This window comes from Camelus bactrianus, chromosome 2, assembly GCF_048773025.1.
Source record: "Camelus bactrianus isolate YW-2024 breed Bactrian camel chromosome 2, ASM4877302v1, whole genome shotgun sequence".
Taxonomy (NCBI): Eukaryota; Metazoa; Chordata; class Mammalia; order Artiodactyla; family Camelidae; genus Camelus; species Camelus bactrianus.
In genome coordinates, this window is record NC_133540.1 from 30,958,534 (window position 1) to 30,977,844 (window position 19,311).

General features: G+C 41.2%; 1 protein-coding gene across 6 annotated transcripts in view; it reads left to right on the forward strand.

Moving 5' to 3' along the window:
• NR3C2 (nuclear receptor subfamily 3 group C member 2) overlaps positions 1 to 19,311 on the forward strand; it is a 331,046-nt gene that overhangs the window by 163,501 nt on the left and 148,234 nt on the right. For 5 of the 6 annotated variants that reach the window (XM_074377623.1, XM_074377630.1, XM_074377640.1 and 2 more), the window contains exon 3: positions 861 to 1,012. In XM_074377623.1, coding sequence (XP_074233724.1) covers positions 861 to 1,012 — 152 coding nt within the window. The remainder of the gene's footprint in view (positions 1 to 860; positions 1,013 to 19,311) is intronic. The other variant, XM_074377596.1, reaches the window with a different exon arrangement.

Genomic DNA, 19,311 nt, shown 5'->3' on the forward strand with positions numbered 1-19,311 from the left:
CATGTGGATTAGGAATGAAAAAAAAATCAAATTTGTTGCCTGCTTGGTACCCACCTGTCACTGAGCTATGAGACCTTATTAGAATTTTAAACAGTGTTATTCAGATTGTGCCAGTAATGCATATATTGAGAAGAGTCTCCTTAAAAAGTGCATCTACAGATTGTTGCTTAAAAGGTTAACTTTGTCCCTAAAAACTGAACCCTTCAGTTTCTTACCATGAAAGATACCTGAGATAGTTACCATAGATGGCTTGTTCTTTGTATTGACTGTGTCTCTTCAAATTAGTAAGTATTTGTAAGTAAATAAGTAAGTAAATGAAGTAATTTGAACATACCTATATAAGGTAATGTGGAAGAAATGCAGGAGCTGGGAGGGGTGAAGTTATTGGCAGTAGAAGTAAGAATTATTTTTATTTTAATTAGTTGTTTTGGAGAGAGGAGACTTTTTTATCTGACATAATTGAGATATATAATCTGAGTCTGGGTGAAGAGAGTCAAGAAGTATTGTAACAACCCTCTGATGCCTAAAATACTTCCACGATGACTTGGCTCAAGATTTCTCTCCTCCCTGCTCACCTAGAATGCAAATAATGCTTTTCGGTAAATGTTAAATAGGAAAAGGTTTGCATGCGATTGTGTATGATTTCTTAGTACACAGAGAAGAGAGGCTTTGCTCTACAGAATTCTTGATACATCACTCCCCTTAGAGGGCTCTGCCTTCATTTTCTAAGTCACGTGGTATGTGACCCTACTGAGTACATTTACAGAACCACGATTACTGACAGACTTTGAGCTAAGCTGTATAGCATGTCAAATGTGCCATTACAGTGTAGTTATTTAAATCTCAATTTCTTTCCCCAGCTCTACTTTACGAAGTGTTTCTACTGGATCTTCAAGACCTTCCAAAATATGTTTGGTGTGTGGGGATGAGGCTTCAGGATGTCATTATGGGGTGGTAACCTGTGGCAGCTGCAAAGTCTTCTTCAAACGAGCAGTGGAAGGTAAATGTTCATGTGGGTGTTCCTTTTATGTATTACTTTCCTAGTGTGTCCTTCACTTGCACAGTTGGCGCTATAGCATTACTGGGAAGTAATTTTTAAAAATGTTTTTGAATGTGATCTGTCAGTGATCAATAGTAATAATGGCTTGTCTGGAAACCATCTGGAGAATTTCCACTAAGCAATATTGAACAGCCAGAATTTGAAATTATCAACTGAGATCAGCCTGTCAAAAAAAGACTGGGCTTTTGTTGTTGTTGTTGTTAGTTTGTCTCAGTTTACTTTTCACTGAGACTTAGAGAAATAATTCTGTGTCACCATAAATTTAATTCGCATGATCTAAAAGAGCGTTTTTACTAGGCATGCACAGAATAGAGCTTGTCTGCCTTTTCTGTGTTTCTGTATAAATATATGGTGTTTGTGGCAAATTAAAACATTCGTATCAGGATCATGTCTGTAATTTAAGTTTGTTTCCGTACAGAATAATGTCATCTAACAGCTGCTTGAGTTTCCAGGTCCCCACTTGAAATCCTACTGAAGATTTCCAAACCAGTACATTAAATGAGAAATTTGACTGAGATTCTTTAAGTGTATCTATTCTAGCTTTTGCTTCTGTCCAAGTAATTGTACTCTGTAGGAGAAATGGTCTTTTAGTTTGTCTTTGCCTTCCTCCAACCTTACGTACAAGGAATTAATTAACATCAGACTTAGGCCAGATGGTTTTATTAATGTTAGCTGCTATGACTGGTCAAAGTGTAGAATTTTTTGCTATCAGTAGAAGTATTCTGTAATTGGCACTCATTCTCTCTAAGGAGTTCAGCATAAGATTCCTGCAGGTGTGTTTCTCAGGACATTTTTCTGAGAGATGAATTGGTACTTCAGAGGCTTAAGTATAAACGACTCAAATGTTTTGTCTTTGTTTTGCTGATGAAATGTCCTCAGTTCTGGGATGGAATAAAGCTGACTGAGTAGTTATTCCTGTGCTTCTGGGATTGATTCTGCATTATTTAATTGATGGTACATGATTTTATATTAGTTACACTATTAATTATTTAATAGTTCCCAAGCCCAGCATTGAATTGCTAATAGTAGTTCTGCATTTCTTTTTTTTTTTTTAACATTTTTTATTGATTTATAATCATTTTACAATGTTGTGTCAAATTCCAGTGTTCAGCACAATTTTTCAGTTATTCATGGACATATACACACTCATTGTCACATTTTTTTCTCTGTGAGTTATCATAACATTTTGTGTATATTTCCCTGTGCTATACAGTGTAGTCTATTCTACAATTTTGAAATCCCAGTCTATCCCTTCCCACCCTCCACCCCCCTGGTAACCACAAGTCTGTATTCTCTGTCTGTGAGTCTATTTCTGTCCTTTATTTATGCTTTGTTTTTGTTTGTTTGTTTGTTTTTGTTTTTGTTTTTTAGATTCCACATATGAGCGATCTCATATGGTATTTTTCTTTCTCTTTCTGGCTTACTTCACTTAGAATGACATTCTCCAGGAGCATCCATGTTGCTGCAAATGGCATTATGTTGTCGGTTTTTATGGCTGAGTAGTATTCCATTGTATAAATATACCACCTCTTCTTTATCCAGTCACCTGTTGATGGACATTTAGTCTGTTTCCATGTTTTGGCTATTGTAAATAGTGCTGCTATGAACATTGGGGTGCAGGTGTCATCCTGAAGTAGATTTCCTTCTGGATACAAGCCCAGGAGTGGGATTCCTGGGTCATATGGTAAGTCGATTCCTAGTCTTTTGAAGAATCTCCACACTGTTTTCCATAGTGGCTGCACCAAACTGCATTCCCACCAGCAGTGTAGGAGGGTTCCCCTTTCTCCACAGCCTCTCCAACATTTGTCATTTGTGAACTTTTGAATGACGGCCATTCTGACTGGTGTGAGGTGATACCTCATTGTAGTTTTGATTTGCATTTCTCTGATAATTAGTGATATTGAGCATTTTTTCATGTGCTTTTTGATCATTTGTATGTGTTCCTTGGAGAATTGCTTGTTTAGGTCTCCTGCCCATTTTTGGATTGGGTTGTTTATTTTTTTCTTATTGAGTCGTATGAGCTGCTTATATATTCTGGAGATCAAGCCTTTGTCGGTTTCACTTGCAAAAATTTTCTCCCATTCCGTAGGTTTTCTTCTTGTTTTATTTCTGGTTTCCTTTGCTGTGCAGAAGCTTGTAAGTTTCATTAGGTCCCATTTGTTTATTCTTGCTTTTATTTCTTCTAGGAGAAAATTTTTGAGATGTATGTCAGATAATGTTTTGCCTATGTTTTCCTCTAGGAGGTTTATTGTATCTTGTCTTATGTTTAAGTCTTTAATCCATTTTGAGTTGATTTTTGTATATGGTGTAAGGGAGTGTTCTAGCTTCATTGTTTTACATGCTGCTGTCCAGTTTTCCCAACACCATTTGCTGAAGAGACTGTCTTTATTCCACTGTATATTCTTGCCTCCTTTGTCAAAGATGAGTTGACCAAAAGTTTGTGGGTTCATTTCTGGGCTCTCTATTCTGTTCCATTGGTCTATATGTCTGTTTTGGTACCAATACCATGCTGTCTTGATGACTGTAGCTCTATAGTATTGTCTGAAGTCTGGGAGAGTTATTCCTCCAGCCTCTTTCTTTCTCCTCAGAAATGCTTTGCCAATTCTACGTCTTTGTTGGTTCCATATGAATTTTATTATGATTTTTTCTAGTTCTGTGAAATATGTCCTGGGTAATTGGATAGGGATTGCATTAAATCTGTAGATTGCCTTGGGCAGTGTGACCATTTTAACAATATTGATTCTTCCAATCCAAGAGCATGGAATATCTTTCCATTTTTTAAAGTCTTCTTTAATTTCCTTCATCAATGGTTTATAGTTTTCTGTGTATAATTCTTTCACCTCCTTGGTTAGGTTTATTCCCAGATATTTTATTACTTTGGGTGCTATTTTAAAGGGGATTGTTTCTTTACTTTCTTCTTCTGTTGATTTATCGTTAGTGTAAAGATATGCAACTGATTTTTGAACGTTAATTTTGTAACCTGCTACCTTGCTGAATTCTTCAATCAGCTCTAGTAGCTTTTGTGTGGACCTTTTAGGGTTTTCTATATATAGTAACATGTCATCAGCATATAATGACACTTTTACCTCTTCTTTTCCAATTTGGATCCCTTTTATTTCTTTCTCTTGCCTGACTGCTGTGGCTAGGACTTCCAGGACTATGTTGAATGGGAGTGGTGATAGTGGGCATCCTTGTCTTGTCCCAGATTTTAGTGGGAAGCTTTTGAGTTTTTCACCGTTGAGTACTATGCTGGCTGTAGGTTTGTCATATATAGCTTTTATTATGTTGAGATACGTTCCCTCTATACCCACTTTGGTGAGAGTTTTTATCATAAATGGCTGTTGAATTTTATCAAATGCTTTTTCTGCATCGATTGAGATGATCATGTGGTTTTTGTCCTTTCTCTTGTTGATGTGATGTATTACACTGATTGATTTGCGTATGTTGAACCAGCCTTGTGTCCCTGGGATGAACCCCACTTGGTCATGATGTATAATCTTTTTTATGTGTTGTTGGATTCTATTTGCTAAAATTTTGGTGAGGATTTTGGCATCTATGTTCATCAGTGATATTGGCCTATAATTCTCTTTTTTTGTAGTGTCTTTGCCTGGTTTTGGTATCAGGGTGATGGTGGCTTCATAGAATGAGTTTGGGAGTATTCCCTCCTTTTCAATCGTCTGGAAGAGTTTGAGAAGGACTGGTATGAGTTCTTCTTTGTATGTTTGGTAGAATTCCCCGGTGAAGCCGTCCGGTCCTGGACTTTTATTTGTAGGGAGGTTTTTAATTGCTATTTCTATTTCCTTTCTAGTGATCGGATTGTTCAAGTGTTCAGATTTTTCTTGATTCAGTTTTGGTGGACAGTATGTTTGCAGAAACTTGTCCATCTCCTCTAGGTTATCCAGTTTGGTTCCATATAGTTTTTCATAATATTCTCATTTGATATTCTGTATTTCTATTTTGTTTGTTGTAATTTCTCCATTTTCCTTTCTTATTTTGCTAATTTGTGCTCTCTCTTTTTTCTTCTTTGTGAGTTTGGCCAGAGGTTTGTCGATTTTATTTACTTTTTCAAAAAACCAGCTTTTGGTTTGGTTGATTTTTTCTATGGTCTTGTTAATCTCTATTGTATTTAATTCCTCTCTGATCTTTATTATTTCCTTCCTTCTGCTGCTTTTTGGGGCTTTTTGTTCTTCTTTTTCTAATTCATTCAGGTGGTGGGTTAAATTGTTTCTTTGAGATTGTTCTTCTTTTTTGAGGAAGGCCTGTATCGCTATAAACTTCCCTCTTAGCACTGCCTTTGCTGTGTCCCATAGGTTTTGAGCGGTTGTGCTTTCATTATCATTTGTCTCAAGGTATTTTTAATTTCAGCTTTGATTTCCTCATTGATCCATTGTTTTTTCAATAACATATTTTTTAATCTCCATGCTTTCCTTTTTTTCTCCTTTGTTTCTCTGTTGTTGACTTCCAGTTTCATGGCATTGTGGTCAGTAAAGATGCTTGAGATAATTTCTATCTTCTTAAAATTGTTGAGGTTTCTTTTGTGCCCAAGTACATGATCGATCCTGGAAAATGTTCCATGTGCACTTGAAAAGAATGTATATCCTATTATTGGGGGGTGTAATGCTCTGAAAATATCCACCAAATCTAGTTTTTCTATTGTAGTATTTAATTTCTCTGTTGCCTTGTTTATTGTCTGTCTGGAAGATCTGTCTAGTGATGTTAATGCAGTGTTAAAATCTCCAACTATGATTGTATTCCCATCAATATCCCCCTTTATCTCTGTTAGTAATTCTTGTATGTACTTAGGTGCTCCTATATTGGGTGCATATATATTAACGAGTGTAATATCCTCATCTTGTATCACTCCTTTAATCATTATAAAATGTCCTTCTTTATCTTTCTTTATGGCCTTTGTTTTAAAGTCTATTTTGTCTGAAATCAGTACTGCAACACCTGCTTTTTTGGCTTTTCCATTTGCATGGAATATCCTTTTCCATCCTTTCACTCTCAATCTATATATGTGTCCTTCTCCCTAAAGTGGGTCTCTTGTATGCAGCATATTGAAGGTTCTTGCTTTATTATCCAGTCTGCCACTCTGTGTCTTTTGACTGGAGCATTTAGTCCATTAACATTTACAGTAATTAATGATAGATGTGTGTTTATTGCCATTTTGAACTTATCTTTGCAGTTGAATTGGTATATCCTCTTTGTTCCTTCTTCCTTTTGTGGTTTGGTAATTTTCCTTTGTATTATCATGGATTTTATTTAATTTTTGTGACTCCTTTGTAAATTTTTGGCTTGTGGTTAGCCTTTTTTGTAAATCTATCAACCCATTACTATAACTGTTTTTATTAAACTGATAGTAACATGATCTCAAACCCATCCTACTGTTAACAAAATTTAAAAAAGAAAGAAAAAAATATTCTATATTTCCCTGCCTCCCTCTCCCACTCTCAGTGATTTGTATGTCTTCTTTTATAATTTCATGTTTACTTTATTTGTAATTCATGAGTTATCACCTTTCCAGTTGTGTGTTTCTCATTTCTGTAGCATCCTGCTGCTTTTCTATTTAGAATAGCCCTTTCAATATTTCTTTTAGCATGGGTTTAGTGTTGCTAAACTCCTGCAGCTTTTTTTTGTCTGTGAAACTCTTTTTTTCTCCTTCTATTCTCAAGGATAGCCTTGCTGGATAAAGGATCCTAGGCTGCATCTTTTTTTCATTCAGGGCTTTGAGTATATCTTGCCACTCCCTTCTGGCCTGTAGTGTTTGTGTAGAGAAATCAGCTGAGAGCCTTATGGGGGTTCCCTTGTAACTTACTCTTTGCTTTTCTCTTGCTGCCTTTAGAATCATTTCTTTATCCTTGATTCTGGCCATCTTGATTATGATATGTCTTGGTGTGGGTCTATTTGGGTTCTTCCTGTTTGGGACCCTCTGAGCTTCCTGTACTTGGATATCTGATTCCTTCTTTAAGTTTGGGACATTTTCAGTCATGATTTCTTCAAAAACCTTTTCAATCCCCTTTGATCTTTCTTCTCCTTCTGGGACCCCTATTATGCGAAGATTGGGACGCTTTATATTATCCCATAGGTCCCTTATGCTATTTTCATTATTTTTTATTTGCTTCTCTTGTAGTTCTTCTGAATGGGTGCTTTCTATTGCCCTGTCTTCTAGATCACTAATTCGTTCCTCTGCATTATCTAGTCGGCTTTGCACAGCTATTAGATCATTCCTCATCTCTGTCAATGAGTTTACCCATTCTACTTGGCTCTTCTTTATAGTTTCAATTTCATTTTTGACATATTTTATATCTCTAAACACTATCTCTTTTAATTCCTTCAGCAATTCGATCACTCCTTTTTTGAAATCTTGATCTAGTTGGCTATCGATGTCTATTTCGTTGATCTTTCTTTCAGGGGATTTCTCTTGTTCTTTTAATTGGGAAAGGTTTTTCTGCTTCTTCATCTTGCTCATACCTCTTTGGCACTGTGGTTTATGGAGTATCAGTTGTTTATTTTGGTCCTTAAGTATTTTATCTATCTAATGCCTATTTAGGAATAGAACTTAGGAAAGAAAGAAAAAAAAAATAAGAGAGAGAGAGAATTCTAAAAGAAGGGAGAATGAGGGTTTGAAAACAGTGTATAATGAATAATAGAGGAGTGAGTTGAAGCAGAGTATTAATCAGGTTGAGACGTCCTTTTAAAACCTTTACAAAAAAAGGGGGGGGGGAGATGAATAGATGTATTTGAAACCTGTGTCTAATCAATAGCAGGACATCAAAACCTAAGAGAAATAGAAATGAATTAAGAAGTAAAAATTAAGAGAGTAATAGAAAATAGAACAGGTAAAAACAGACTTAAAAAAAAAGGGGGGGGGTTGTCGGTGTTCTCCTGGAGTCTGTGTGTTTTTTATGTGAAGTCTTTCTGTCTTCGTCCTGTTTTGGAAGCTCAGCTTGCTGTTTTCAGAGGCCCTCCGTTGGCGCCCTCTTCTGTGCTGCTCCCAGCACCTGTCGGCAAGCAGATCGCGCCTCCTCCTAACACTGGGTCAGATGCAGCTCTCTGCTGTGGGCGGGCGGGTTGCTGCCCCTCCAGATGCCGCAGTCAGATGTTGCAGACTGGCCGGGTAGGAGGGCGGGTCGTGACCCCTCCCAGCACCTCGGTCAGGGGCTGTGTTCCTGCCTGAAAGGCGGGGGGGGGGGGGGGGGGGCGCTCTCCCTCTACCTGCGCTGCTGGTAGCTCCGCTCTCTGTGCGGCTGCGCGCTCCGCAGGTGGGCTCAGGGAAGACTGAGGCACAGCCCTGTCCCTGCTCCGAGCCAAAACCCAGCTCTTTGTCTTTGTGGAGCAAGTTCTCTGAGGGACCAGGATGGAAGGATCCTATCTGCCCCGGGCTGCTGCTAAGCCCTTTGGTGCGGATGCAGGTTTCGCCCCCGCCCCCGCCTGGGTGATCAGCGCGGAGGATATGGCGGCTGTGCCTGAGCCCCGCCTCTCTTCCCGGGAAAACTTTCCGCCGGTTTTCAGAGATGGGGGTGTGCACCCTTCCCCCCGAGAGCACATCAACCTTGCTGTTTTATGGAGGGCCCAGGTTATTCTGCCCTGTGCACCCACAGCCATGGCTCGCAGCTCCTTGCATTCCCCCGGGGCTGCCTCCGTGCAGCCACTTCCGTCCTCCACCCGGCTTGTGCAGCCTGGCCCTGCCCGCCGCTGCAGGCCCGCGTCTCAGGCTGGGTGTTGGGGGGACGCTCTGTGCCCGTTTAACTTAGTTCTGTTAGTCAAGGGCTGCTCTGTACAGATCCGAGCCTCGGAGGCTCCCCCTCCGTCCCGCTGGCCTCTCAGTTGGAGAGGGGAGACCCAGCGAGCGAGCGCCAGTCCTCCTTTGCCGCTCCCTCCCCGCGGGACCCGTCCCGCGCTGCTTTGCCTTTTGTTCTTTCTTTTTTCCTTTTCTCCTACCAGATTTTTGGTGTCTTTATCTTTTGAAGAGGGCGATGTTCTGCCGGAGTTCCGCAGGTGCTCTGGTTGGCTGAGTGGGTCTGTAGATGTGGGTCTTGGTGTATTTGTGGGAGAGGGTGACCTGCGAGCGTCCTTCTACTCCGCCATCTTCTCCCAGTTCTTCATTTCTTTCTTGGGATTTGGGCTCTTGGTTATAGGTGACAGGAAAGTCAACACAGACTGGCTTAAGCACCAGTGTAAATTCATTGGCCCATATAACTGGAAAGTCCTATTGTGGGCTTGGTTTCAGGCAAGCCATGGTCTTAAGCCAGGTCATTTGAACTCACTCTCATTCTCTCCATTACTTGACTTTGCTCTTGCTCTAGTCCTGTGCAGGTTCCCTCATGGTGATGAGACAGCCACCAAGCTTCCATTAAAGAGGTTTTCAGTTCCCAGGCTTCCTTATGAAAGCCCCCAGTTGAATTTCCATAGACTGAACTTGACTCACGTGGCGCCCTCCCCACCAGTCACTGTGGCCGGGGAGTGCAGCCATCTGATAGGCTACTTCTGGCTGGAGTTGGCCAACCTGAACCACTTAGGCCGATGGTGGGCACCAGCATTTCCCTGAGAAAAAGGTGGGTTCCAGAAGGCTGATTTCCAGAAAATGGGGGAAGAAATTTTGTGTATAGTACTGAAATCAATGTATTTAATTTAAGACTATCGTCCCCCCCACTCTCTTCTGTCTTTCCTTAACTGTATGACTGGCTCAGGAGAAGGTAAGGAGGTAGGGTTTACCTCTGGCATCTTTCTAATGCCACTTTGTGCCTTCCAATACGAGGACTCCCCTCCTTGGCTTACTAACTGGTGAACAGAGGGATAAGTGAGAATAAACAGTGGGGAGAAGGGCATTTGGAGTGGGTGCCTCTTTGTAGCCCTGCCTGTGGGTCAGCCTTCATATCAGAACCCACATTTTGGCTATTTACAGAACCTGCTCTCTGCTTCTGAAGCAAGAGAACTTTCTGGAGGTTTTTGCTTGGCTTTTGTTGTTTTAAGTAGTCTCTATGGAAGTAGCTGAGGAAAGAATTGTTTTTGTAACTGAGGCACGTATAAATACAGAAACGCCTAAGTATCTGCACATCTTTTTCTTTCATTGGAAAGCTGATCAGTGATGGATAATGAACCTTGACAGGTGCCATTTAAGACTTTTATCACTTTAGCTTATTCCTTGTGTGTGTGTGAATTAGAATTTTAACGCTCATCTGTGTGAAACAAGGCTATATGTTTAAAATATAAACTTCATGAGAGTAAATGACTTACTTGTTTTTGTTCTGTATTTGTATCTGCTTACTGTTTAATTGTGTGTGAGAGAGAGAGAGAACATGTGAGAAATAGGACTATCTTTGTATCAGAACTTTTTGATTTAATAAGAAATTATTTTTTTAATGTTTTGTGTAATTGCAGGCACTAATTTCACAAAGTTCGGGTATATGCATGTTATTTTTATTCGTTTTTACAGGTAGACATTTGGGATCAGACCCAGTCAACTAATCTATTCAGAATCATTGGGCCAAACTTAGATCCATATTAAAGTCTTATGATCCCAAACCTAGATCCAAACTAAGGCCTCATAACTCTAATAATCTCATAATCTGTTCTTTCCATTTTCCATCATTCCCGAGTTCATAAAAGTCCTCTATATGTCATTGTGTTGATGCCTGCTTGTGATGATTAGGGAAGTGATGCAGACATTGAGACGAAGTGTGGTCCCCGTAGTGTGTCTCTATGCATATGTGGCTCTGTGTGTGCATACATACACACAGGCAAACATGCATGTGTGGTTTTATATTTGAATAATTATTAAGGTTGTTTTCTGGCTTTGACCTCACACTCCTCCTCAGATTACAAAAGCAGAGACTTCTAAGCAGGTAGAGGTTGCTGACAGGAGGGGAGTTCGTTACAATCGGAAGGAACTAAAAACACCAGGGGCAGAACTGGACATGACCGCTAGAGAGAAGGCGGGAGAAACACGACCTAGCGCTGACTATGTAGGGAGACTGCCTGCCATTTGTTTTCAGTGTAAGTTACGTTTTCTGTGTTCTGTTTAATGGGATGTATATATGCGCTTGTTTTTTCTTCCTAAACATTTAGTGTAGAAACACTTAGAAGCCTCATGCAGAAAACCTTTTTTTAACCATTAATATCAGTTAAGAGCCATACTACTGTACCTTAAATTGGAAGCTTATCATTTTATTTTTAAATTTGAATTGTTAATTTGCCTGGAAGGTTTGTCAGGACCTTTCTATCTTAAGAAAAAGAATAAGCATACACACACACACACACACACACACACACACACACACACACACACACACATTTTTTAAGTAGGGTTCTCCCTAGTGGTGGAAACTGGACTGACGTTAGGGTCCAAAAGACTTGGTTTTAACTTCCAGCTCTGCCACTCTCTAGGTATGAGATGACGGCAAGTTATTTAACCTACCTGGACCTCCGTTTCTTTATATGTAAGTGGAAAAGGTAGTATTGCCCTACCTATTGCTATGAAAACTTACATGAAAACACTGTTTTTGCAGATTTTATACATGGTAAAATGGCATCAAAATATTAGATCTTGACTCTGCTCTAGGAACAGATGCTGAAGTTCTCTGGGCATATCTGTGCACAGAGACTGTGTAAATGACTCAGCAACGTTGCACTGTTAGGTCTTCGTTTTTCCCATAATACGTAATTTTGCCCATAGAACTGCCCTTCGAGGCTGTAAGATCCTCCTTGGCCAGCAGTTCTCACAAAGGATGTCGGGGCAGGGCGGGTGGGGGAAATGGAGTGTCTGTCGAAATTTTCTGGAGGGGCTTTTCCACATTTTCCAACATGTGGACTGAACTACCAAGATTTACTCCTGTAACAAATCTCCTTAGCTCATGGGGACAGTCCCAACTTGGGAGCTGCACAGTAGAGAAAATACTGAGAGCCACGAACTGGACTTTTAGCTCCCCTGTTAGATGTCTTTAGGGCAGGACAGAGTCTTATCTCTGGAAACTGGCAACACCATAGATACTTAGTAGCCGCTAAATAAATGAGTGTACACATGAATGTACCTGTATGGCATAAGCTCATTTGAGGTTAAATGACTTCCCTCCGAGTCAGTAAATTAGCAGTGAAACTGGCTCAAAAATTTACGCAGGCCTTTGGACTTCTATCTGCAACTTCTAATTCTAGTCTGAGTTCTTACTGTCTCAGTCTCTTTCCAACTGTAAATTGCTGTTAGTTTCATCTCCTGTGCATTTTACTTTGCGACCCCTCAAAGAACAGAGCCGACTACACTCAGCATACTATTTTATAACCTAATTTCCTTCCTGGATACTCAGTATATAAGCAGTGTCTGGAGGACGCAGCGACCACAAATCACGGAAGAGTTATAGCACTGTAAAAGAGGAAGAGAGTTCATTGTTGTGTAAAGTCAATTAGATTTATAGTTTTGTAAGCAGATCTGTTAAGCCAAAGAGTCCAGATCTTGGTACGATCAGCCAAAATCATATGATGTCTTTTTCCACACTCAGACATTTCCCTTTAAGTACTTATAAATCTATTTCCTGAAATGAAATTGCCTTAAAAGATCTAATTGTAGATTAATTTCAGGAGTCCTCAAATACGCAGTTTTTAAGGTACCCAAGGCTGGAAACATGCACCTCATTCCTTTTACATGAACTTCACAGCATATAAGTAAGAAATCTTTCTTTTCTTGCAGGTTTTTTATTTACTTTTTTAAATTGAAGTATAGTCAGTTTACAATATTGTATTAATTTCTGGTGTACAGTGTAGTGTGACTCAGCTATATAGATATATTCCTTTTCATATTCTTTTTCATTATTGGCTATTATAAGGTATTGAATATAATTCCCTGTGCTACACAGTAGGGCCTTGTTTATCCATTTTATGTATAGTAGTTAGTATCTGCAAATCCTGGATCCTACTTTATCCCTCTACACCCCCCTTTCTCCCTCTGGTAACCAGAAGTAAGAAATCTTTAAACTCATAGATTGGTTATTCTGTGGGAGAAAATGTTCTTAAGGAAATATAATGGTTGATTAACAGTTAATTTTCTTCGCCTTTCTAAAATGAATGTGTAAGCCGAACAGGTCCAGATGAAAGCATGTCTCACCGTGGCGTGGACCCAAGTTATCCCCATCGATGCCGCGTGCACTCTTGAGCAGGGGGTCCCAGCCAGCAAGAGTGTGAGCAAAGATGAGGTCTGGGGGAGTGGGTGGCAGCGGTGCAATTATGCCGCGGATAGAGAACTTGAGGGACACAAGCTAAAGCAGGATGGTATTACGTAACACTTGAAATATAGCTATCCCCTCGTAGCTGGCAATCTAAAATTAAGGAAATGATACAACAAGGAAATAACATATACTTATTAGATGTCTTCAGGTCACGACACGATTAGGCTCTCTCTGTTCCCGTGTGTCCAGTAGGAAGCTAGTTGGCATAAGAGGCTGTTGTCACTCCCGAAAAACTGCTGAGTCAGAGATAGGAAACCAAGGACTGTTCTGGCTTACAGTTTGCTCACAAAACACTTTAAAGATGAAGGGTTTTTTATTTTTTTTCCTTTACCAGAAATTAGGGGCCAGGTAACCTGATTCTTTCTAACTACTTAACTGTAAGAGCTTAAATAAATATCTACCCAGTAGATTGTATCTTTGATTTTTATGACTACTCTTTTCCTCCTTACATAAGCATGAGGCTCTAGTGTTAATTGTGAGTGTTTCCCCAGATATTTTGTAGCCCTTCAGTTGGTTGCCATAGAAACACAAGAGCCATGACATTTAGGCCAACCTGGAAGGTCAGGGAAGCTTCTTAAAGAATTGATCCCACAAAGTGAATCCTGAAAGATGAGAATTGGCAAAGCTGAGGGGGCACCAGAGGCAGTTGCCACTGTGAGCACGTGAGGTGTGAGGTGATGGAAGGGGAGGCCAAAGACGCAGACTGGGTCCAGGTCCTGGACTCCACGGAGGGGTCTGAATTTACCCTTGGGCAAAACAGAGCCTCTGGATGTTTTCATACAGCAGAATGGTAAGCGCAGGTGTGCATTTACTATCTGGCTGAAGGGAGGTATGCTTATTGAGAGAGGGACAGTTCCAGTGGCTCTTGTAAATCACTTTGGTAAGAGATGACCGGAGACAGAGCTAGACCAGCAGTGTTAGGGAGCGAGAGAGGAGGGACAGCTGACAGGACTACCTGGGAGGTAACACCGGTGGCTCTAGGTGGAAGGTAAGGAAGCAAAGATCTAGGATGATTCCCCAGGCGCGGCTACAGGTGCCCTTTGCTAAGACTGGGAACGCTGGAGTGGGAGCAGCTTTGGGGGCGTGGGAGGCAAAGTTCATTCATTCAACAAACAGTTACTCAGTATCTGGTAAATGCTAGACACTGTTGTAGGCATACCTGAGGACTTCTTGGGTGAAGATCAGGTGAACACAGTAGACAAAGATCCTCACCATGATGGAGCTTACATCCCAGTGAGGGGTGGTGGAGAGATGAACCACGATGGATGGGTTATTTGGGTAGCAGATGAAAAGCTGAGAGGCGCTATGGAAAAAAGCTCTGCCAGGATAAAGGAGATTGGAATGAGATTCCATTTAGGACAGTGAGTTTGAAATGTCTGTAGAACATTCACATGCCTCTAACCGGCAGTTAGATGTGTGATTCTGAAGCTTGGGAAACAAAGTAGGGTTGAAAATAAAGGTTTTAGAATCATCATGCATGAAAGTTGCATGGATGCATTTGCCCAAGAAATGGGTATTTAGAGAAACAAAGAATAAGCAAAGGTTAGAACCTTAGAGAACATAAACCTAGGACATTGTTTTGTGTGCGTGTGTGTGTTTTATACACATGTGTGAATAATTTTTCTGTCTCCTCCAAACTGTACACAGAAGAGTCTTAGTTACTTGGTCTCTGAATCTTCCAGGTTTTAACTGAACTTCAGGCATTATTGTATCTTTGGAACTTTCAATTCCAGTTTTTGTTCTTTATTCATCCTTAAGCTTGATTCTTACTGAATCTTAGCCAGTCCAGAACCTACAACCAAACACAGGAGTGAGGAGATTCGATTTGCTAACCAGTGCAGAGATAATGCCAAACATGTAACAGGTGCTCGAGCCACATTTGTTGATTGATAACTATTTACGTATATGTATGGGATTCACCCTTCTTTCTGTCACTGTTTCTCCAAAGTCAAAAATATGTTGAAGTGACTTACTGGAAAATGATTCAAAGCAAGGACACATAGACCAAAAGCAAATTAGTATTATCCAAAGAGAGCTTCTCATGGCTTAACATGGTAAACGAAGGTGCACTTCACGCAGCACATTTGAAAAGTATAAATGAGAAGCGCAGTGATTAGTCTGCAGTTTTTCCCTATGTTTGTGTTTCTGTTCATCTTGTGCCAGAAAAGGATCCAAGGCAGCTCACAGCTTTCCATGAGTTAGAGAGAAATTTCTAAGGAGTGAAATGAAAAGCAGAACAAAGGGAAGATGAGAGTGAGAAAGAGAAAAATAGAGCCAGGAATGGGGATGGCACAGAGCATAGAGGCCCTTGGCCTTGACAGAGACTGGCCACTTCCTGGGTTTTCTAAGCCCCCCGCCTCCCCTGCCACAGACAGTGGTGAGTCACCTGGCCTACGATGTTCTTAAAAACGAGTTTAGGGGGTTGCCTATTTATAAGAAAACTTTCGTGAGCTGCTTTGGTTGTAATGTGCCTGTTCTTTTCATGTGAATTATAACCTGAAATTTAAAAAGTAACTTTCCCATCGGTATGAAGGGAACATAGCTTGGTTTATCTTAGGGAGCAGGGCTGGAAACGCTCTTCACCCTGTCGACCACCTGCTCCTGGAATAATGGCTGTCACGTACGGAGCAGCTACTAGACGCCAGGCAGGCGCTGTGCCAGGCACCCGACGTTTTATCTCAATTTCTCCTCATAGCAGTTTCTTAAATCTGGAAGTTTTGTGAGTTTTGAAAGGTAATATCTTTAAATCTGAACTCTTCTAAGCAAGTGTTGTGACAAGGAAAACACGGACTATTTTTTAACAAGGCTTAATGGTAGGATCCTTCCGCTCTGCAAATTAATAGCAACAGCAGTAAACATTTCAGGACTGACTTCGTGCTCATCACATGAAGGACTTTATTGTATATTATTATTTTAATCCTCCCAATAATCCTATGAAATAGGCACAGTTATTATCTATCCTTGTGTTAGCAGTCAGTCATCTGAGACATGTGCAAGGTGAGGGGGTCAGTCCCAGGTCCGCCAGATCGGAGGAAGTGGCCGAGCTGGGATTTGAACCCAGGAAGCCCAGGCCCTGTGACTCTGTGTACTTGGCTCGTAAGCTACCCTGCCTCTCACGGAGTTACATCAGATCCCAACTATTTTTACCCACCAAAAAGTAGGGCAATGTCTCTGGCTCTAGAACACTTAGGAAGAGCACATTATAATTTAATGGTTACCCCGCTCTACTCTAAATAATTAACTCCTAGCCATTCCAGGTTGAAACTCTAATTTGAATTTCTCTTGCCCCTAATGGGAAAGAAATTGGGTAGTCTCCATTTTTTTTCTTAAAAATGAACTCCTTATTTTATATAAAAAAAAAAATTATCGTTACCATCCTGAAGGACCTCTTGAACATCTTGATATTAATCTAAAGCTTTATTTAAAGTTTTTGTCATCTCGTGTTTCATTTCCTGGATATGGTAAAAATTAGATGTCACCCAGCAGGCTCAGAGCACTGGGGCAAGAACAGCCTTCCTCCTACAAAGCTGGAAGTTCCTAACTGTTCAGCTCTGCTGGCTGCTGGATGCCTGGGGGTCGGAAAATGGACCCGAGAGCGGAGGACACATGGCTTCTCTCACAGGACATCGCTCATGGTGCCCCTAAGATTGTGCAGCTTACCTGGTTCCATCCCCTTGAGAATGATTTGACACCAAAAATGAAAACTGCTGAATTGGCTGCAATCAATGCCAAACCAGAGCCCCGGGAAATGGGGAGGATGAGGAGGCAGTTAGGCATTGAAGTGGGTGTGGGTGGTGGAGGAATGGGAAGATGGGGGTTTGAACCAGAGTCTGCTCCCTGGAGGTTGTCAGGACCTGTCTGGTGCCCAGAGGTGGAGGTGGCGACTGAACAAAGACACCAGAGGCCAGACTCAGGCCCTCCTGTTGCAGTAAGAAATCTCAGCCCTTCTTAAACACAATGAGTCTCTTATAAGGACAAAATCAACACAGTGGCACAGGCAGTGTTGTCCCTTGGTGTCTGTGCAGTGGCCAGTGGCAGGCACCGCCTCGAGGAAGAGAAGATGACCAGGATGGGATTGTGGACGATGGAAAGTAAGAAGGGCCTGACTTGGGTGCAGTTGAGCAGAAGGCCTGGTTTGAGGGGTGAGAAGGACCCACTGGCAGGACCCCGACAGTGGGTCAGTTCTGGGAAATGACAGAGATCTCTGACGGAGACTTGGGAAGAAAACACTTTGAGAAAGGGGATGATGAGTTTAAAACTGTGCAGGCTGTAGACATCAGTTCATCAAAATGGATAAAGAGTCTCTATGGAAAAGCAGACACAAAATTCTGAAAAAGTTCACTTTTTTTACTTGGAGATATTTTCTTTCATATTTTAAAATAAACTGCATGGTTAGCTCTAAGACAGTTTGGTAGATCGGCTTAGTTTTAGGCAACAGATGTCAGAGGCTGCTTTGGCTGTTCGGTGCGGTATATGGAAGTTGTGCAGTGAAACTGAATGCGTTGAATGCTGGTGCCCGCAGCACCAGTGGAGCAGGCCTGCAGGGTGTGGGCTGTAGGGACCGTTGTGCCTTTGTTACTGCTCATATTAGAGGTTCTAAATGGTGATTTTTGCAGCTTATGACACTGTAGGAAGCCACAACATGAAGCCACTAATGATTGAAAAGGCAGAAAAATTCTGTGGGAAAAAAAAGCCAGTGTTTCAAGTCTCCAAAATTTTTGCTGTAATTTTTTTGCCCTTTAAAACTAGCCATATCCAGTGTAGTGATTTTGTTTTTCTCTTTTACACTTACTCCTTGGTGTCTTTGTTCACAGTCCATCCTGAGCTGTTAGATTGGAAAGAGAGAGAGAGGCTAATAATTTCCCTAGAAATAAGCAGATGCCCGTAACACGTGCACACACAAGCACACACATGCGTGCAGAGCCCTGCACCAGCTCACTCAGTCACCCAGTGACGGCTGTTCTAGGGGAAGCCTTGAATGTCAACAAGACGACTTCAGAACCACATGAAATTATCATACAAGCATCTGGGCACAGGCTCACATCCTCTCTCTGCCCCCCCCCCCACGCCGCCCCCTCCAATATCACAGACCAAGTTCACATCTAGAGAAGAGCAGGCTGACACCAAGGAACAGTGGCACCACTCAGTAGCAATGTAGATTGTTTCCACTTGCCCTCGGGCTCACCCTATTTGAAGCTCCTTAACATGCTAGTGCTTGGAATTTGTTGACCGTAACATTCCTTTTACAAAAGCATTACCTTCCTGCATGTGCTGTGTTGCCAATTTAACAGGGAGCCTGATGTAGCAAAGAGTGATCCCCAAGGAAGGGTGAGGAAAGTCCTTTCTCCTTACAGTGTGACTAAGGGCGCCACCAAATCGCTGGCGTCTGACAACCTCATGCATCCTTACAAAAATGTTCTGTTTACTTTTCTAATGGTAAAAACACAAAATAAAGCCAATGAAATGCAACAGAAGATTAAGGAATAGTCATCTAGAAGGGCATCATAACTGAACTGGCACTGAAAAGTCACCGTAGCACATTAGCTGAGGAGAAGATTGGGTGAGGTTTGAAGGAAGTTTAATAGAAATTTGCACTTTTACACATAGCACCATAGATGTAGTACTGGCTTGTTAAATTATATTTCTTTTATGGAACCCAAACTGTATAATTTGAGGGAAAATGCAAATGCCTTCTCCTCCCTCCTAGTCTCTTCATTTATTTTATTTTCTCCTTCGATTCAGAGGAAGAACCAGGGCTTCAGTTTGGAGACTCACACCGCCCTCTTAGAAGCCATACTGACCACTTACATTTTTAGTGAAAGGCTTTTTGGATATTATCCAACAATTTAAACACTTACTGTGAGAGTTCTCCAGTAAGAAGCTGTGTAATGAAACATCACCCACACAGTTTCCAAAATCATTTCTACATAGAGGTGTAATGTGAAGAGAGAGAATCGGTTTGACAGCCTGGACTGCAGGCCAGAATGACACTGCCCACTCTGAGTCTTTGAGCAAATAATTGAACTTCTGTTTCCT